The sequence below is a fragment of the Sarcophilus harrisii genome, chromosome 4 (assembly GCF_902635505.1).
Source record: "Sarcophilus harrisii chromosome 4, mSarHar1.11, whole genome shotgun sequence".
NCBI classification, from domain to species: Eukaryota; Metazoa; Chordata; class Mammalia; order Dasyuromorphia; family Dasyuridae; genus Sarcophilus; species Sarcophilus harrisii.
The window spans coordinates 301448158-301470003 of NC_045429.1; the positions used below are offsets into that span (position 1 = coordinate 301448158).

The 21846-nt window shown below is 38.2% G+C and overlaps 1 protein-coding gene across 7 annotated transcripts in view; it reads right to left on the reverse strand.

Moving 5' to 3' along the window:
* Positions 1 to 21846, reverse strand: part of TMC6 (transmembrane channel like 6) — a 63547-nt gene that overhangs the window by 34750 nt on the left and 6951 nt on the right. For 3 of the 7 annotated variants that reach the window (XM_012548631.3, XM_023502652.2, XM_023502654.2), the window contains 6 exons: positions 8375 to 8480; positions 7800 to 7924; positions 6256 to 6342; positions 5521 to 5679; positions 3094 to 3199; positions 2800 to 2896 (listed from right to left, as the gene is read on the reverse strand). In XM_012548631.3, coding sequence (XP_012404085.1) covers positions 2800 to 2896; positions 3094 to 3199; positions 5521 to 5679; positions 6256 to 6342; positions 7800 to 7924; positions 8375 to 8430 — 630 coding nt within the window. In that variant the 5' untranslated portion in view covers positions 8431 to 8480. Of the gene's footprint in view, positions 1 to 2799; positions 2897 to 3093; positions 3200 to 5520; positions 5680 to 6255; positions 6343 to 7799; positions 7925 to 8374; positions 8481 to 8601; positions 8994 to 10589; positions 10877 to 11222; positions 11292 to 21846 lie in introns of those variants that run through there. The other 4 variants (XM_031965566.1, XM_031965567.1, XM_023502656.2 and 1 more) reach the window with 4 other exon arrangements.

Genomic DNA, 21846 nt, shown 5'->3' on the forward strand with positions numbered 1-21846 from the left:
AAGGAAGGAAAGGAGAAAAAAAGGGAGGAAGGAAGGAAAGAAGGAAGGAAGGAAGAAAGGAAGAAAGAAAGAAATGAACAGGATGCTTTCAGAAAAACCTGGAAAGACTTATATGAACTACTAAAAAGTGAAGTAAGGAGAACCAAGAAAACATTGTACACAATGACACTATACAAGGGTCAACTGTGAATGACTTAACTGTTCTTAGAAATACAATGACTAGAGGCAGCTAGGTAGGGCAGTGGATAGAGCACCAACCCTAAAGTCAAGAGGAACTGAGTTCAAATCTGGTCTCAGACACTTAACACTTCCTAGCTGTGTGACCCTGGGCAAGTCACTTAGCCCCAATTACCTCAGCCAAAAAAAAAAAAAAAAGAAAGAAAGAAAGAAAGAAAAAGAAACACAAGACAATTCCTGAAAGACTTAGGATGAAAAATAGTATCCATCTTCAGAGAAAGAATTGATGAAGTCTGAATGCAGATCAAAGCATATATTTTTTGAACTTTATTTTTCTTGGTCTTTTTTTTTGGGGGGGGGTGTCTGTGTTTTCTTTCATAACATGACTAATATAGAAATGTTTTGCATGTTTGTGTATAACATTGCCTTCTCAATGATGGAGGAAGCAAGGGAGGGAATTTGGAATTCAAAATTTTTTCAAACAAATGTTTAAAATTGTTTTTATATAAAATTAAAGAAAAAATAAAATTGATTTTTTTTTAAATGCTATTCACTTCCAAAGAAAATAACTGAAAGCATCTTAATTAAAAATTTGAATGTACTTTAAAAAATTTTTTTTTATTCTTCTTGAATTTTTGGTCTGCATTTTCTTTTGCAACATGACTAATATGGAAAAGTTTTACATGATTACATTTGTATAATCTATATTAAATTGCTGGCTTTCTCTTTTTTGTTTCTTTTAGTCTTTTTCCTCAATAGAGTTTTATTTTTCAAATTTAGTTTTCAAATATGCACTTAATTAAATATTTAAAATATTGAATAAATATACGCTTAACTAATTAGATATTCCCGAATTTGGAACCCACAATATTTTTAAAAAAACCAAAAAACTAATATAAAAAAAAAAAAAAATAACTCCTTACATCCCATCCCTTTCCAGACTTTTTATACTTGACTGCTTTCTCAGTACTCTACAATCTAGCTACCCCAGCCTACTGATCTACTTGTACTTCCTCCCACACTATACTCCCATGTCCAATCTATCTGTGCACTTTTGTACTGTTCCCTCCTCCCTGAATGTGCTCCCTCTTCACCTCTATTATGTTTCCCTGGCTTCCTGAAAAACTGGCACCTTTTGCAGGGGGTCATTCCTGTTTTCCCAAGTTGCTAATGACTTTCTCATTCAGGTTACCTTCATTTCCTCTATATATAACTTAGAAGGACCTAGATATTTTGTATATTGTTTCTCATATAGAATGTGATGTCCTGGAGGCATAGCCTTGGACCATGTTTTTCCCTTTCTCTGTATATCTAGAACGTAACTTAGTACCTGGCACATAGTAAATACTTAAGTAAATGCTTGTTGACTGACTAACAGATGTGACCACAAAAATAAAAATAAATAAAAAATAATCATTAGCACTCAAATAAATAAGAATCATTTCCATTCCATACAACATACATTTATTATCAATGAGTGTGAAGTTGAATAATAGTAACCCACAAATATATAATCCTTTAGGGTTTACCAAGGTAGCCTCCCCTACAACAAGCTAGTGAGACTGAAACAGAATTATCAAGTATTTTATTTCATAAATGAGAAAATTGAGGCTTGGAGAACTTATGTAATTTATCCAACATTATATATACCTAATATTCAAACCTGGATCTTCTGATTGGTTTTTCTTTTTTTTCTCTTTTTTTGAAAAATAGCATATTTCAATCAGTATTCAGAAAATATCAGTTCTTTCTCAGGGGGTAGATAGTACGTTTCATTATTAGTATTTTGGGATCTTAGATCCAAAATGTCTTAGATCATTTTATTGCTGAGAAGAGCTAAGTCATTCAGTTGACTATTGTAATAGTGTTGCATTTACTATGTACAACATTCTCCTGGCTCTGCTCACTTCACTTTTCATCAGTTCATGTAAATTTTTCCAGGTTTTTCTGAAATCATCCTGCTTATGATTTCTTACAGCATGATAGTATTCTATCATATTCATATAGCATAGCTTGTTTAGCCATTCCTCAAATGATGGGCATCCTTTCAATTTCTAATTCTTAACTACCATAAAAACAACTGATACACACACACACACACACACACACACACACACACACATATTGCTAAGGCAAATTGGGATTAATGACTCATCAAGGTCACACAATAGGAAATATCAAGTATCTGAGGCCAGATTTGAACTCAGGTCCTCCTGACTTCAGGGTTAGTGCTGCATCCACTGTGCTATATAGCTGCTCCTTATATATATTTTTGTACAAAGAAATCCTTTTTCATTTTTTTCTATTTGATCTAGCAGTGGTATTATTGGACCAAAGGGTATACACAGTTTTACAACCCATTATAATTTCAAATTGCTTTCCAGAATTGTTGGATCAGTTCGCAACTCCATCAACAATGCATTAGTGTCCCAGTTTTCCCACATTTCCTCCAATATTTATCATTTTCCCTTTTCTTGATCATATTAGTCAATTCTGACTGGTTTTCCACTGACTCTTCCTCTCCCTTTTGTTCCCCCCTCAAAAGCCCAGGAACAAGATGTGCTTTGATCAGGCACAAAAGGAGAAAGTAAAAGTAAGAGAAAGAAGAAAACACACACTTACTATGATACAGTGATACTTGAGGTGACTACAGCAGTACAACTGGGTCTGGCTGATCTGATAGCATCTCTGTCTTCCTCTACGAATATAGATGTCCTGTCTTAAAAGCAGAAGACCATCAGTACTTCAAAGCAAGAATGGAGCTGAAGATGGAAACTATTTCTTCCAGTTGGGTAGCCCCATCCCTGCTCAGTGAATCACTCTCATATGCCTGGGAATTCTCCCCTCCAGAGTGACTAGGGAAGGAGAGTAAATGAAGCAATTGGGTCCAAGATGGGGTTAGGGGAGCATACTAACCGGAGGCAGCGTTTCTCAGTCAGGCTCAGGGGCATGTTCTGCAGCATGTGGTTCCTCTGTGTTATTGTCAGGCCCTGCAGTTCCTCCACCAACAAACTCCGCTTCTCTGTTAAGGAGGAAGGCACTGAGAGTGGAACTCAGCTCAGAGAACTTGACTAGTCAATCACATCTCCTACCCTTTACCACACAGAGAAGCAAATGGACCCTTATTTCTTAAGTCTATCTCACTGATCTGGGGCAAAACTGAGGAAATGTCTGGACTGAACCTAACCTACATCTAAAATAGCCTAAGAATCCTCTTTCTAAAAAGAAGCTAGAGATGGCAAGACAGAAGTTTGTCTTAAAGACATTTTTTAATGTCTTTAAAGATTAAAATACAAACAGGGGAACAATCTTTTAAGTTGTTTAAGAGTAAACCCTTGACCTCCTAGGTTCTTCAACAAGAGATGTTGAAAAGCCCAGGAAAGAGTATGAAGTGAAGGGGATTATATTCAAATTTCTTTTTTATAAGAAAAATCAAGTCAAAAATGGGGGGGGGGGGATGAGAAAGAAAAATAAAAGCAAGCAAACAACAATAAAAAAGATGAAAATACTATGTTGTGATTCACATTCAATTCTCATGGTGCTCTCTCTGGGTGCAGGGGGTTCTCTCCATCCAAGTCTCTTGGAATTGGCCTGAATCACTTCATTATTTGAAAAGAGCCAAGTCTATCAGAGTGATTACATTCAAATTTCTTTCTTTCTTTCTTTTTCTGAGACAATTGGGATTAAGTGACTTGCCCAGGGTCACACAGATAGGAAGTCTTAAGTATTTGAGACCAGATTTGAACTCAGGTCCTCCTGGCTGCAGGGTTGGTGCTCTATCCACTGTACCACCTACCTGCCCCAATTACATTCAAATTTCAAAGGGGAATGGGTCATCAAATGGGGCTAGCTATGAAAGTGGAAACAATTCAAATCAATCAACTATTCCAATAATTTTTATTATTGAATTATTATTTATTATTATAATTATTTATAATAATTTATATTATTATATAATTTATGTTGTGATCATTTATATTATTTATAATTGGTATTAATGTTTAATTTCTAATTTTTCTCCCTGACTCAAGTTTTTCTCTACTCTTACGCTGTCCTCTACAACCACCAAAGTCATATTGTAAATTGTAGGTCTGACAATGTCACCCTTTCTTCCTTCCTCAACTTAATAAGCTACAACAGCTTACTATATCCTCCAGGACCAAATAGGGAGTCCTTTGCCTTGCATTTACAACCCTTTACATCTTGATCCCTTCCTATCTTTAAAGTCTTTTTTTAAATATTCCATTCTTTGTACAATCCAACTTTGCTGTTGTTCAGTTGTTTCAGTAGTGACCCCATTTGAGATTTTTCTTGGCAAAAATATTAGAGTGGTTTGCCATTTCCTTCTCCAAGTCATTTGACAGGTAAAGAACTGAGGCAAACAGGGTTAAATGACTTAGCCAGAGTCACACAACTATTATCTGAGGCCAGATTTGAACTCAGGAAGATGAGTTCAGGCCCAACTCTCTATCTACTGATAATCCAATTGCCATGGACTAATTACTATTCCTCACACAAGACATCTGGAATCTGTAGCTTTGACCTGGCCTCCTGTTTCTTTTCACATCCAAGGTTACCTTCAAATCACTCTCTATATATAACTTGTATTTAGGCAGCTGGGTATCATGTGCTGGGCCTGGGATCAGGAAAACCTGATTTCAAATCCAAGCCTAGTTGTGTAACCCTCTGCAGGTCACTTGACCTCTGTTTAACCTATTTCCTCATCTGTAAAATGGGAACAATAACTACCTCTACTTCCCAATATTGTTGTGAAGATTAAATGAGATAATTGTAAAGGGTAAGACACAGTAAACTCTATATAAATGTTAGCAATTATTATCATATGGGGCAGCTAACTAGCACAGTGGATAGGACAGAAAGAGTCCAAATCTGGCCTCAGACACCTGCTAGCTGTGTGATTCTGATTAAGTCACTTCACTATGTTTGCCTCAGTTTCTTTTTCTGTAAAATGAGCTGGAGAAATAACTAAAGTGACAATCAAAGTGTATATAGGTAGTCTTCAAAATAAAATGCAAGTTTCTTAAGAGCAGAGATTATAGATAACAAATAGGGAGGGGAAAAGAGATCTGAGAAACATATTTCCATACTCTCTTCTAAAACAAAAGAAGTTAGAGGATTGTTTCCAAAAAAGGACAGAATTCAGAAAGGAGGAACTGGGGGAATGTTTACTAGAAGGCCCTGAAGGCAAAAGCTTGAGAAAGGTGGGGTGAAGGAGAAACCAGATTTCTAGGGGGCAGAGCCCATGAAGATGTGATAAGATCATCTTAGCAGGTGGCTACTACAACTCCAAACAGGGTAGGCTATCCCTCCTGCCAAACTCACCTTCTTCTTCCCTGGGGGTCAAGTCAAATTCCAAGTCATATTGCCGAATACTGGGTCGTGCAGAACGTGACATGTCTCTCAGCAAGGGTCGGCTATTTTTCCGCCTTAGTTTGACTGTTTGATTGTAGTACTGTGAAATAATGGCTCCCCTGCTTCGACCTGTGGGTTTGGGGGTTGAAATTGTGGAGGGAGAAGGCACTTGAATTTAGGAACATTCAGGGATGAGATAGATTAACTAAGTACCTTCTGTTTCTTTCTCTGTTCTTCTTCCCCAAACCCAATTCCCTATCATCACTTCTCATTGTTCCTAGAACTGATGCTCTAGAAGTTGCCCTCAAGTTACAATGGTGGTAGAATACTCACAAGGATATGAGTATCTCTTGGTCCTTTGGAGGTTTGAGTGGGGCCTCTTCCCAGGGTCCCAAGCATTGAGAAAGTAATTAGGAGGCCCTAGTTCCTGAATGTAACCCAACAGGAAAACCTCTTTCTCAAGAGAATGCAAGGCATCATCAGCATCCAAAACGCTTCTATTTTTACTTGTTACTGAGTCTTTTTTAGAAACCAAGAAAGCACTTTATCAAGATGCCAGGCAGAGCGGCAGTAGGATACAAGCTCTGAACACACATGAGCCCAACTCCCACGGGTGTCTCAGAGCCAGATGAAGGACCTGGAAGGGAACAGGGATAGGGCAAGCAAAAAAGGGATGGGTTTGGCAAAGAGATTTCCCTCACTCACCAATGGTTCGACTGGGCATGTTGGCCAGGATCCGAAGTGTGGCTGAACTATACTCCTGAGGAGCCCCGTGGAGCTGGGAACCTCCACCTATAAAAGAATTCCAACTTGGCTCTAAGAAGATGAAACTGTTATCCACCTTCAGAGGAACAGGACAAATAACCAAAGTACAGCCTTACATAGATGTACATAAATGCATATGTGCATATGCATGCATGATTATAGGTATATAAATATGGATGTGTATGCATATGTGTATGTATATATGTGTATATGCATATATATCTACATGTACATAATGTATGAGTGTATGCATGTGTATAAATGTATATGAATGTATATATCTGCACATGTATTTATATGTACATGTGTTTATGTATACATGTATGTGGGTGCATTTGTGAATGTATGTGTATATGCACATATATCTATATGTACATGTGTATATGAGGGCATTGTATTGTGTGTGCATGTATATATGCATCTGCCTATCTATGCATGTGTGTATATGCATAAATATGAGTGTGTGTTGTATGTGAATTGATGGGTACAGGTGTATCCATATCTGTGTGTTTATATGTATATGTGTATGTGTGGGTTATATTGTATGTGTACATACATAATTATATTTGTGCTTAACTGTAGCCTGCTCAGGGAAAATAGGAGGTAAGAAAAAAGAAAGAATAAAGCAATAAGTTCACAGCAGAAAACAAAAAAAAAAATTAGAAGGAAGCAAAAAACAAGATACACAGTTTTGAATATAATGTATTCTATTATTATATAAGCTTTCTTGAAATTGAAATTTGTTGCCTTTTTTGAATTCTCTCATGTTCTGTGCACAAGAAAAAATTTTTTTAATTTTGTATATAAATTTTAAATAAATAAATATTTTTTAAAGGGGGAAAAAAAAGAATCCCAGAATTTGAGGAACAGAAGGAACTTCACTAACCTTGTAAATCCCAGAGAAAATTGCTAAACATTCTCTAGAAATCAAACAGCTGTTTTCTTTGCTCTAAATAACCAGAAAGCACTGGTAGCAGGTAATGCAAGGAAGTGGACTGAGTACTATATTTGGAGTCAGGGAAGACCTAGATTCAGTGTTAGGCACTAACTGTGTGACCTTAGCAAATCACTTTATCTCTCTGGTTTTCAATTTTCTCATCTACAAAATGAAGAGCTTGGACTAGCTGGGGAAGAATAGGGAATAGATATAAATAAATAAATATAAATAAATAATAGGTACTATATGCAAGGTAGTAGGTTAAGTATTTTTACAAATATGAGCTCATTTGATATATACAACAACCTTGTGAAATTCCCATTTTATGACTGAGGAAATTAATATAATCAGAGGCTGAGTGACCTGTCCAGGATCTGGTATCTGTCCTAAGTATCTTAGGTCAGGTTAGAATTTAGGGCTTTTCAATTCCAGGCCCAGTGCTCTCTTCACTTCAGCACTTGGCTATCTAAACTCATAGTTGGAACCTATCTCAGACAGATTTATTAGTGAAAGGAACCAGCACCTCCTCTCTGGATAAACTCCTTACCTTTGTCCCTAGGAGGCCACTCTTGGAGTTCCAGAGATTCAGCTTCAGCCCGCTGACTCTGCTCCTGGATGAGCTGATGGAAGGAGTCGTGTACAATGCTCTCATCATACGGGCTGAGATCCTGGCTGTTGGGGAATAGAAAGGTTAGGGCTTTATGGGCCAGACAACTTTCCCCTTTGCCTATCCCTCCAGAAAAGATCAGAACCAGCATTTCAGATAAATCAAAACCTGTCAGATTCCCTTCCCTATACACATGAACACTCTCCATCAGCCTCCATAGTTTTGAAGCATTTTTTTTTCCTTCTTTGATGCAGGAATTCAATGGGATGGTCGCTATATCCACTAAGGCAAAGCTTTTGGAGCCCCAAGTTCCAGTCCTAGCTCTGGCACATATCAGTTGTGTGAATTTGAACAGATCTTTGAATTCTTCTTTGTGTCCTTTGTTCAAATTCACACACAGCTGGTACGTGCCAGAACTAGGACTAGCATTCAGGGCTCCTGACTTCAAGCCCAGTGCCACTTCTACTGTTAAACAGCCCATGAGAGTTCTGCCCCTAACCCAGATGGCAGCTTACCTAGAGCTTTCCCTGCCTTCAGGAATGGGAAGGACGAAAGAAGGGGTCCGGGACATTTCAGGCGCCTCCCAGTGCTGCTCAGGCGTCTATCACAACTGTATCCCACCTAGAGAGAAATGGAAAGTTTGGTCATAGGACATTTCTATCTAAGCTGCCCTGCTCCCTGGGGATATTATGTAGTTACTGGGCAAAGCACTCCCCCTTCCCACGCCCCAGCTTGTACCAACCAAAGCCATACCCCTCCTTCTCTCCCAACCATGCCAGGGCAGCACCAGCTGAGCACATTATGAGTGAGTTTCCCCAATGCCCAGCACAGAACTAATTTAGGAATAATGCTATTCTAATCATATTGCTTGCTTTGTCAATGGATGACAAAAAGGTGAAAGGGAGGGAGAAAATTTAAAACTCAAATTTTTTTAATGCTAAAAATAAATAATTTTTTTAAGCAAAAAGAAAAAAAAAATAATGCAATTCTTTTTTTACTGACTGAGGGAAAGGAGACTGACTTTCTACTGACTGAGGGAGAGAGAAGGAAGGGGTAGAGAGGGAAGCTCAGTCTTAGTGTAATTCTCTAGGCAGGGTCCCCATCTGTTTCCTGGATGTTGTTGGACTCAGGAAGTTGAGGGTGGAGATTTAGTAACTTTGTTATCTCCCTATCTACAATTCCTGCCCCTATTACAAACAATCCAGAGGTCTGGGAGAAAAGTTTTAAGGAGGGAACAAAGATCAAGGACTGAATAAAGATGGTTCAGAACAGCCTTTTGAAAGCGGGTACAGTTACCCACTCCTACACACACCGTTGCTGACGCTGAGAAACATAGCCTCCCTATAACCCCGTAGCCACTTCCTCTTTCACAGGAAACCTGTTGAAGGTCTAATAAGCACCCAATTTCACCCTGGGGGGGAAAACACTGGGAACAAGGTCACCAGTACAAGGAAGCCCTTAGGTAAAGGAATGTACAGTGGTAATTAAATCCCCATTGGCTCCCCTACCCCCTCCCTCAACACTGTTTTCTGGAATGTCTCCAGGAAATTGAGCCTAGGGGTAGGAAGTGATCCAGAATTAAGCCTCTTTTCCAGATTAATCACCTTCACCTCATTTCTACAGCAAATATCTTTGGGTTCTCCCTCAAGTCAGTCCAGAATGACAGGATAACAACTGTCCCTTGCCTGCACCCCAGCAGAGCAGCAGGGATGGGGACTAGAGCCAGAAACAATCTTCTTTTGTCTGATGACTTCTCCCCTTCCCTCCCTCTCCTCTCCTCCCCTGCTCACAGTGGGCAGAATTCAAATGAGAATGGCTTTGTTTTTATGTCCCCAACCAAGGGGAGGAGAAAGCAAGACAAAAAGGCCTACAATCCACAACTCCAGTTCCTGCCCGGGTACAGGAGTAAAGTTGAGTCATGAAGTGAATTGAAACATACTCCTCTGCTTTACAGGCGAGATAATGTGTAAGAACCCATTGGAAACAGAGACTCAGACAAGACCATACTTGATGAAGGGCCACAGGAATTCTTTTACCCAACCCTGCTTGGAAGGAGTCAGGAAATGTTCCCCAACTCACAGCCATTCTAGCCCCACCCAACAACAAGCTCAGATGAGCTTGGGAAACGACCCAGCTCCTTCACTTCCGAGGAACCCAAGAGGCCCTACTTCCTCATTCAAGTCTTCATCTTTTTCTTATCTAAAGTAGAGAATAGGCAAAAAAACAGCAACATTACTTCCTGGAACCTGGCACTAAGCCACCAGGGAAAGCCATACTCCTGGAACTGAAGGGGGAAACACCCCGAGTATCTCTTCCCTCGGTAGCCACATGCACTCGACCTTCCCAACTTAACCTTCCTAAGAGGGCTAGTCCAGGCCTACTTACTGGATAGATCATTTCTGGGGCCTCCGCCAAGTTGAGTAGGAAAGAGGCTGGGAGACAGGAAGGGATGTGTTGATGGAATTCCCTCCAGTCTCTAAATCAGCTACTAGCCCTTGCTGCAAACCCTCCTCTGCCAAGTCAAGCAACACCCCAGACACTGGACAACACTGTGGGGCCCCAACCAATTAACAAACGACCCCTCTCCTCCAGCTGCCCTAACTCACCTCTGCAGCCCTTCCATACCCTCCTCCAGACCTCCACCTCCTCCCTTCCACAGAAATACAGTAGTTTATTCTGAACAGAAATCACCTATTATAACCCCTTCACTTTACAGGTAAGGAAACTGACCCAGAGCAGAAACAAGACGTTGCAGTAAGGAAGCAGGCAGAGCCAAGGATTCCGACCTCAGGCAAGTGCAGCGATCTCTCTCCTGTACCTCACAGCTTCCTTGCACAAGATTTCTCCTTTCTTCTCCCCCAGCCAGACTCAAATTCCACTAGATCTTCCTTTAATTCTTTTGTTTCTCTTTCTTCTCCCCTCCCTTCTCCGCTTGGGTCAAGGAGCAGCAGGCATTTGAGGGAGTGTCCTCGGCCAATACCTCCCAGGAGTTAGAGAGCCCCAATAAGGCTCCCTCGTGTGCCTGGCTTATGGAGAAAGTGCAGACACTGGGGAGAAAACCCGACCCCAAGTGCTCAAGAATTTCACTCCGCTCCAGCTGGGAGGGAGTGCAGACGGCCATGAGAATAGTTTAGGAAGGATCCCTGAGACTGAGCAAATGAAATTACCCTTCGGAGGCTGCACTCCTGAAAGCTAAATCAGTCTGATAGGCACCTCAGCTTCAAGATTGAAACAAAAGGGGGCCCAACTTGGCTGCAGCTAAGGGGTCCCTAAGCTTAATTCTGCGGTTCGCTGCTTTCCCCTTCAGCTCCCAGTTCTATATCGGTCTTAGGCCGGGGATCTTAATGCCTGAAAATCACTCACCAGCACATGAAAGAGCAAAGAGTAAAACTTCCCTCGGGGATCTGCCTCTCTGGGAACTGCCTCACCTGTTCACACAAAACCCTCCTCCCAGAGGCTGCTGGGAATTGTAGTCTTCGTCAGGCAACTAGTTCATAGGAACCCAAAATTTAATCCACCCAATACATGGAAAGGAGACCCTTCTATCACATTCTTAATAATGGACATCCAGTTTCTACCAGGAGATCCCCCATTATAGGGGACTCATTAAAAGAACATGGTGTAATAGAAAAATACTGAAGATAGAATCAGAAATTTAACATATGTGATTTATGGTAAAGTACTTCCAATCCAAAAAACATCAATTTGCATAATCAAGATCCTGAGGAAAAGGGATACAAAAGTGTAGAGAGCCAGAATTCTGGAGAAGTATACTTGAAATAAGGTGTTAACTTAGAGGAATTGATGAGACCATGGTTATCTAGTTTACATATATACTTAGTACATGGTGATGTAAGGGTTCTCTAAGTTCACACATGATCAGTATGCTGTAATGATGTAATTACAATAAGGTATATAAGAGTCAACAAGGACTGGGAGAGAGACATTCCATCTTCCATCATCCTGGTGGCTCTCCTGCCTGCTGCATTCTTCCACTAAGATCAAAGGCTCATGTGAAGGTCCCCCAGAAAGCCAGCCCCAGGCGAAGGAGACAGGCTGTAAAGGAGATAATAAAGACTTTGGACTTTATTCCTGACTATTCTTGTGGTGATTATTCTACTGAAACCAAGGCTGGTCCTGAGACCTCCAGAAAGGTAGCCAGAACATTACACAAAGGCATTAAAAAGTCTACTCTCAAAATATCATGCAATAAATCTGAAAAGCAGGACACAGATGGCAAATAGCTTTGAATGTCTTTCCTGTTCCTCACACACAGATTAAGAAATATTTTTAAAACACCTAATATATGCTAGTTATCACTGGTTAATCACTAGTGATATGATGAAAGGAGAAGAGGGGAACAGTCTCTACTCTCAAGTAGTTCACAATTTAATTGGGATAACAATATGCAAACAACTATGTACAAACAGGAGATATACCGGATAGAGGAGATAATCCAAGAGGAAAGGCATTAGCATGAAGGGGAATTGGGAAAGGCTTCTTGTAGAAAATGGAGTTTTTAACTTCACAGTCAGGGAAGCCAGACAGCAGAAAAGGTAAGAAAGCTACAGACATGGGGAACAGAGATAAAGTCTGGAAATGGAGGTTTGAATGAGAATTATGGGAAAAGAGAGATGAAAAGGAGCAAGATGAAAGTCTAGAAAGATAGGAAGGAGACAGATTATGAGGGACTTTAAAAGCCAGAGGAGATTTTATATTCAATTCTGGGAGTAACAGGGAGCTACAGGAGGTTTTGGAGTAGGGGAGGGACATGGTCAGATGCATGCTTTAGGAAGCTCATTTGAATGATTGAGTTATTCACTCCCTTTGATTTTTCTGCCTTTGCTCTGACTGTCTTCATGATTAGAATATAGTCTCTCCTCACCTCTGATCCTTAGAATCTGTAATAATAATAATATTTACATAGCACTTACTAAGTGCCAAGCACTGTACTAAACACTTTATAAATGATATTTCACTTGAGGATCTCAAACTCTGGGAGGTAAGTGCTATAATTACCCCTACTTTATAGATGAGGAAACTAAGGTTAAACTTGCTCAGGGTCACAGAGCCAGGCTGAATCTGAGGCTGAATTTGAATTTGGGTCTTCTTGACTCAGTGTCCAGCACACTAAACACTACAACAATCTAAGTGCCCCAAGAAGTAGAGTGTCCTTCAGAGTCCTACTGAGATAATACCTCTTACATAAGGCCTCTCTTGACCCCCCCTAGCAACTGACTTCTTCCCTAATACTACCTTGTATGTTTTTGTGCATATATGTACATATATATATATATAATATATATGTATATATTTGTATTATCTTCCCCTCTGCCCCAAGAGACTATAAACTCCTTGATGGCAGGGATTGTTTTGGTTTTGTCTTTGTATTTCCAATACTTGGTACATAAATGTTGAATAAATGTTAACTGATTCTCATGGGAGGTCATGAAGTTCCTCAAGGTTTTTGAGCAAGGAAAAAGTATGTTCAGCCATGATGGATATTATTTTGACAGCAGTGTGGAAAATGGATTAATCTAGTTGAAAGGTCATGGTCTATAGTCATAATGACAATTTGAATTAAAGAATATAGAAGCTACTGACATGGATGACTGGAAGGAGGTTGCTTTCCTTAATCTATCTCTTTCCTGAACCTCAGTTCTCTCATCAGTAAAATGAAAGGATTGGACCAATCTCCCATTACACATACATGTACTTATGTTGTCTTCTCACACACACCCAGATCAAAGATTTGCTCTATGAGCAAAGCAGAATTGAATTAGCCCAAAAGAAAGGTGAGATGCGCAAAGAGAACCCTCCCCAAATGTTCATATGGACTACTTGTATCCAATCTGTGGCAGAGCCTTCCCAGCTCATATTGGTCTGATCAGCCAGATGGATATGCTGTCATTTTGGTCCTCTTCAAGAACAAAGGACAACAACCAACGAACAACCTTCCTCATTAAAAGCAAATTTGTCATTGGTCCTTTTATCTAAGTAGATATGAAATAAATGCAAGGAAATTAATTGGAAGAGGCATTAGCATCTAAGGAGATCAAAAAAGTTCTTACTCAGCAAGTGCCAACTTTCCCAGCTCTAGGAGAATGCATTATTTGGAGAAACGGTCAGTGCTACAGAGCCCTCTCTTGATGGATTCTGGAATAGCCAATGAGCTTGGTGTTCCTTACCAATCCTACCTGGAATCCTTAATGACCCTAGTCATGTAAGACCTATCCTTGATTATTAAGCTGTATCAATCCCTGTGAGCCAGTCTTGCTCAGTTCATTCAAATTCAAGTTCATTCACAACCCCAGTCTACAATCTTGAGCTCTCTGGTAGTCCTGGGCTATGGCCAAGTCCATGCTTAAGACTCTCCAAACTGCCTTGCCATAGTCTCACTTCTATTTTTTTCTTTTCTTTTTTTTTTTTTTTTTTAATTATAGTTTTTTATTTACAAGATATATGCATGGGTAATGTAGCATTGACCCTTGTAAAACCTTCTGTTCCAACTTTTCCCCTCCTTCCCTCCACCCCCTCCCCCAGATGGCAGGTAGACCAATACATGTTAAATATGTTAAAGTATATGTTAAATACAATATATGTATACATATCCATACAGTTATTTTGCTGCACACTCACTTCTATTTTCAATATACGATGCTGCTAAATTCTTCCTTGTTGGTTTATAGGATATCAGAATTTAGAGCTAAAAGAGGTCACATTTTCTAAATAAAGAAACCAAAATCCAGAGAGATTCTAGTAATTTACTCACAAATTCTCTGAATTCCCATCCCCCACCGCCCTTTTTTTCAGTATGTCTACGTCCCGTGGCTTTAGGATAAAGAAAATAGACATGTCATAGGAAAGAAGAAATTCATACTCTTTGGGTGTAGAAAGTAATCCCAGAAGTCATCCAAGCAGGGCAGGTAAGAAATATAGTAGATAGAGCACTGCACCTGAAGTCAGAAAGATCTGAATTCAAATTTAACCTCAGACACACAGTAGTTGTATGACCCTGGGCAAGTCACTTAACCCTATTTGTCTTAGTTTCCTCATCTGTAAAATGAGCTGGAAGAAGATTTGGAAAACCACTCCAGTACCTTTGTCAAGAAAATCCTAAATCAGGTCATGAAGAATCAGATGTTATTGAAATGACTGAAGAACATTACGGGAGCAAGAACTAATCTGTGACGTGGCAAAAGATCATCCAAATGACCTCTAAAATTCCAAAGACACCAAGCTGTAGAGATGTGGAATATTCAGCCTTCCTGTGTCTATAGGTCTAATCTACCACTAATTAACTGACTGTGATTTTTGACAAGGGATTTGTTTCCTAATTTTTTCCAAATTTCCTAATGGGAATAATAAGTCCAACTTCTTCACCAACTTCTCACCATTATGAGAACTATCTCCATCAAACATTATTATAAAGCATGTGGTCACACTCTAGCTTTGGTTCTATGACATATTAAGCTGAATTTCTTATTTGCTTTTGTAGAAAACATCTTTTTAACTGGATGGTCTATGATAAAGGTGGTTTCCTTGAATTTACAGATAGATGGCACCGTGAAATAGTAAACCTCAGGAAGCACTGAGTTCAAATCCTATTTCACACTCTCTAACTATGCAAACATGGACAAGTTAAGTAAGCTTTTGTCTGCTTCAGTTTTCTTATCTATAAAATAAAGATATTTTATTTTTGCTATTATTGATAATATCTAGGTGGAGGATATATGTAAAGCACTTCTCATGTTCCAACGTACAAAACTCTTAAATGCTTTTTATCTACTTATCTATTCCTCCAAAAAATCAGCATTGTTTGTTTCTTTTGTTTTTGAGGCAGTTGAGGTTAAGTGACTTGCTCAGGGTCACATAGCTCAGACATGTTAAATTTCTGAGGCTGGATTTGAACTCAGGTCTTCCTGAATTCAGGGCCAGAATTCTATCCATTGCAAAATCAATCAGCAAATCAGCATTATTAAAGGAATTATAGCTGTTGTCCTTCTTGACCTCAGAGAGCAAAATTAGGAGCAGTGATTAGGTAGAAGTTTGTTACTGCCCCATTGTTTTAATCCTGTCCTTCATGACCCCATTTGGGGTTTTCTTGGCAAAAATACTAGAACGGTTTACCATTTCTTTCTCCAGCTTATTTTATAGCTGAGGAAACAAAGTGAATTGCATCTCTGCAATTTAAATGAATTGTACAGGGTCACACAACTCAGAAGTGTCTGAGGCTAGATTCGAATTCAGGGAGATGAATCCTATTGACTCCAGGTCCAGCATTCTATCCACTGTACCACCTAACTGTCCTGAGAACAATTTAGCCTTGCTACCAAGAAACTCTTCCTAACAATTAGAGTTATCTAAAACTAGAATGGGATACCTTTCAGAAGGTAGTAAGCTCCTTCTCCATGAAGTCTTCTAGCAAAAGAAAAGACCTACTTTCAGGTGGGAAAATTATTGTTTGTCTGACAGTCTGAAGTACCTTCCAACTTTAAGTCTATAATTTTTAAAGTATTTTGAATAATTATTACATGCTGAGTATAGCAGAGATGTTCTAAAAAAAAAAAAAAGTATGATAAGATTTCTATGTCCTCAGGAAGTTTATATTTGCTGAATAATAACTTTGACCTTTCTTTCACATCTGCCAGTAACCATGGAAGTAATGCTGTGATCTAGTGAAGATGGATTTGGATTCAGAAGAACTGGATTCTACTGTTTATTTCACTACTTGCTACCTATATGATTTTGGGCAAATCATTTAACTTTTTTCAATTCAATTCAACAAATTGTTATTGAATGCCTCCTATATGCAGGACACTGTACTAGAAGGACAAAAATTTTTTAATGAGCTACACTATAGAAATTTACATTCTACTAGGGATAGAGGAGATAGGATAAAGTATAACAAATATACAAAAAGCATGATACGAGAAAGGGTGTGATGGAACTAAAACAGAGATCAGTCAATCAATAAACATTTATTAAGTACCTACTCAAATACTGCTACAGATTCTAAAAGGACAAAAGGCAGTTACAGTCCTCAAAAAACAGTCTCTATCCAGGAGGAGCTCACTATCTAATCTGGGAGATAATAACACACAAACAAAAATATTCAAACCAGAATTAATTTTTTTTTCCTTCCAAAGGCCGTTTGAATATTTATAACATTATTCTGGGGCTACACAAAATTATCAATTTAATTTAATTATCAACTTAAGCAGTGGGAGGTTGGTGTTCATAGCTTTCAGCTCATTATTAACCTGCTGTTACCCTGGCAGGGCCAGACCAAATGATTTTGTGACTTTGCTGAAGAAGGTAGTATTTTAGTTTGGAACCCAGGGAGGTGAGTAGTTGGAGCATGTGGAAGTACACTCCAGGCAGGACAGAAAGCCAGAGAACATGCCTGAACAAAGTGCTCCAAGAAAATCTGGGGAAAAGAACACTTTCATAGGGTGGGAGTGCAAGAGGAACCTGTGAAAGCTACATGAAAGAAGAGAATTGTGAAAGGAGATGATGAAAAAGAAGGGCCTTTCAGGAACTGGGAATGCCCTGCGTGAATGCAGACAGATAATACTCAATATGCTGATTCAGCTCCATCTGTAAAATGAGAAGGTAGAATTATATGATCATTAAATCCCCTTTTGTAGCAAGGTGACACAGTGAATAGAGTTACAGGTATGGAGTCAGGAGGACTGGAGTTCGTATTCAACCTCAGACACTTACTAGCTGTGTGACCCTGGGCAAGTCACCTAACCCTGCTTGCCTCAGTTTCCTCATCTGTAAAAATGGTCAGAGAAGGAAATGGCCAATGGCCTGTATCCTTGCCAAGAAAATTCTAAATGGGGTCATAAAAAGTCAGACCCAATTGAAAACAACTGAACAAAAATCCCTTTTAACTCTACATCTCATTATCATAAGACCTTACATAAATCAATGAGAAATGATGCCTGTTGTTCATCAATGATATCACAAGAGTGAGATCTTAACTTGTGAATGAATTGAATTAAATGAGACAGAGCTATATGAAATGGTCTGTCTTCCAGTCTGTCTTCCAGAGTCATCAAAGTCCAGTGACAAGAGAAAAGTCAAGATAACTGGCAATGGCTTTCAAAATTAAGTTCATTCCTAACTCCAGTAGATTCATAATGGAAAATGCCATTCACATCCAGGGAAAGAACTGTGGAGTCTAAATACAGATCAAAACATACTATTTGTACTTTTTTTTAAAAAAAATTTTTTGCTTTTTTGTGGCTTTTCCCTTTTGTTCTGTTTCTTTTTTCACAATATGACTAATGTGGAAATATAATTTTCTTTCTAATTTATTTATTTATTTTAATGCAGATTGCTTTATGAATCATGTTCAGAGGAAAACATTAGAATAAAAGGAAAAAAAACATGGGAGATTAAAAAAAACACACAAAAAAAGTGAACATAGCATATGTTGATTTACATTCGATCAACATAGTTCTTTTTTTTGGAGACAGATCTCATTTTCTGTCCAAAATCTTTTGTGATTGCTTTGGATCACTGAACCACTGAGAAAAACCAAGACTTTCATTATTGATCATCGCACATTGTTGCTGTTAATTGTGTGCAATGTATTCCTGGTTCTGCTTGTTTTCCTTAGCATCAGTTCCTGCAAATCTTTCCAGGTTTTTCTAAAACCAATTGGTTCATCATTTTTTATAGAACAACAAATGATAATTTATTAATTATCATTAATTAATGTTACATTAATTAATAATTTAATAGAACAATCACATACCACAGCCATTCCCCAAATAATGGACATCTATTCATTTTCCAATTCTTTGTTACCACAAAAAGAGCTGCTACAAACATTTTTGCATATGTGGGTCCTTTTCACTCCTTTTATGATTTCTTTGGGATACAGACCCATGGGATACAATACTGGCACTGCTGAGTCGAAGTCACAGCTTTATATCCCTTTTGGGCATAGTTCCAGATTGCTCTCCAGAATGATTGAATCATTTTACAACTCCACCAACAACACATTAGTGTCCCAGTTTTCCCACATACCCTCCAACATTTATCATTATTTTTTCCTGTCATCTTAGTCAGTCTGAGAGGTGTGGAGTGGTACCTCAGAGTTGCCTTAATTTTCATTTCTCTAATCAATAGTGCTTTAAAATATTTTCATATAATTTATTTAATTTCATCTTCTGAAAATTGTCCTTTGACCCTTTATCAATTGGGGAATGACTTGTATTCATATAAATTTGATATAGTTCTTAATATATTTTAGAAATGAAACCTTTATCAGAAACATTGGTTGTAAAAAATTTTCCCCAGCTTTGTACTTATCTTTTAATCTTGTTTCTGTTGGTTTTGTGTAAAACCTTTTAAATTAAATGTAATCAAATTTGTCCATTTTGCCTTATATAATGTTCTCTAGCTCTTCTTTGGTCATAAATTCCTCTCTTCTCCAAAGATCTGATAGGTAAATTATTTCTTGCTCTCCTAATTTTTTTATGGTATCATCGCATTTTGACCTTATTTTGGTATGGGGTGTGAGATGCCAAGTTTCTGGCATTATTTATGTGGAAATATTTTTATATGATTGCACATGTATAATCTATCTCAGAATGCTTGCCATCTTGGGGAAGGAAGATAAGAAGGAAAGAGGGAGAAAAATTTGAAACTCAAAATCTTATATAAAATGAATGTTGTTGATGCATTGTTGGTGGAGTTGTGAAAGAATCCAACCCTTCTGGAACTGTGCATATCCTTTGATCCAGCAGTGCTACTACTGGGTTTATATCCCAAAGAGACACTAAAGGAGGGAAAAGGGACCTGTATGTGCCAAAATATTTGTGGCAGCCCTTTTTGTAGTGGCTAGAAACCGGAAAATGAATGGATGCCCATCAATTGGAGAATGGTTGGCTAAATTGTGGTATATGAATGTTATGGAATATTATTGTTCTGTAAGAAATGACCAGCAGGATAAATACAGAGAGGCTTGGAGAGACTTACATGAATTGATGCTAAGTGAAATGAGCAGAACCAGTAGATCATTATATACCTCAACAACGATACTGTATGAGGTTGTATTCTGATGGAAGTGGATATCTTCAACAAAGAGAAGATCTAATTCAGTTCCAATTGATCAATAATAGACAGAATCAGCTATATCCAGAGAAGGAACACTGGGAAATGAGTGTAAACTGTTTGCATTTTTGTTTTTCTTCCCAGGTTATTTTTACCTTCTGAATCCAATTCTTCCAGTGAAACAAAAGAACTGTTCAGTTCTGCACACATATATTGCATCTAGGAGATACTATAACATATTTAGCATGCATAAAACTGCCTGCCATTTAGGGGAAGGGGTGGAGGGAGGGAAGGAAAAAATCGGAACAGAAGTGAGTGCAAGAGATAAATGTTGTAAAAAATTACCCATGCATATGTACTGTCAATAAAAGTTATAATAATTAAAAATAATAATAAAATGAATGTTGATCAGGGCAGAGTCAAGATGGCAGAGACAAGCCAGGAAGGTCCCTTAGCTTTTCCCAGTTTCTTCTGGAAAAAAAAAAAAAAAAAAAACTTTAAATCAAGCTTCTGAACAGATTCTGGAGTAACAGAACTACAAAGAGGAGAGTGAAACAGTATTCTACCTTAAGATAACTTGGAAGGACCCCTCAGTCCTAGCTCAACAAGACAGTAGCACAGCAGACTGGTGGTGGAGCCAACAGTCCCAGGGCAGAAGACAAGTTGCTACCTTTACAAACAAGGCAACAACAGATACGACTAGGCTACTCCAGGCCAATGAGCAAGTCACCAAACACCTGAAGCCCCACTGCTCAAAACCAGTGACCTCCACACAAGAAGCTTGGGACAGCATTCCCCTATACCAGAGGAGCAGAGGTCCTGGGCAAAAAAAAAAAAAAAAAAAAAGGTCAAAAAAGATTTGAGCAAAAAACAGAAAAGAACCTTGACCATAGAAAGCTACAGTTAAGTGACAGGGAAGAAAACAATTCAGAAGAGTATAAAATGTCTGTATGTGAAAACTCAAAGGAGAATATAAAGATGGCTCAACCTCAAAAAGCCTTCTTAGAAAAGCTAAAAAAATTATTTTAAAAGTGAAATTATAGAGCTAAAAGAAAAACTGGGAAAAGAAATGATATGCAAGGGAAAATCTTGAAAAATATTTGGAAAATCTTGGAAAAGGACACAAATTTATTGAAAAATTTTTTAAAAGAATTCCTTAAAAAATATAATAGGCCACATGCAAAAAAAAAAAGCCTTTGAAGAAAATATTCCTTTAAAAGTAGAATTAGTCAGATTAAAAAGGAGATACAAAAGCTAACTGAAGAAAATCATTCCTTAAAAATTAGAATTGGACAAATGGCAGCTACAGGCAAATGGACTCCATGAGACATCAAGAATCAGACAAGCAAAATTTTAAAAATGGAAAAAAATAGAAGAAAATGTAAAATACCTCATTGGAAAAACAACCAACCTGGAAATAGCTCCAGGAGAAATAATTTTAAAATCATTGAACTACCTGAAAGTCATGATCAATCAATCAATAAAGTCTGAACACCATCTTTTAAGAAATCATCAAGGAAAACTGCCCTGATATCTGAGAACCAAAGATTAAAATAGTCATCAAAAGAATATACCTATCACTTCCTGAAAGAGATCCTAAAATGAAAACTCCAAGAGATATTGTAGTTAAATTCCAGGATTATCAATCAAGAAGAAAATATTGTAAATTGCCAGAAAGAAACAATTCAAATGCCAAGGAACCACAGTCAGGATTACCAATACTTAGCAGCTTCTATATTAAAGGATCTGAGGACCTGAAATAGAATGCTATGGAAGACAAAAAGATCTTGGATTACAACCAAGAATCAATTATCTAACAAAACTGAGCATTATCTTTCAAGGGAAAAGATTCAATGAAATAGGGGACTTTCAATCATTTTTGATGAAAAGTTTCAACCGGAACTGAACAGAAAAT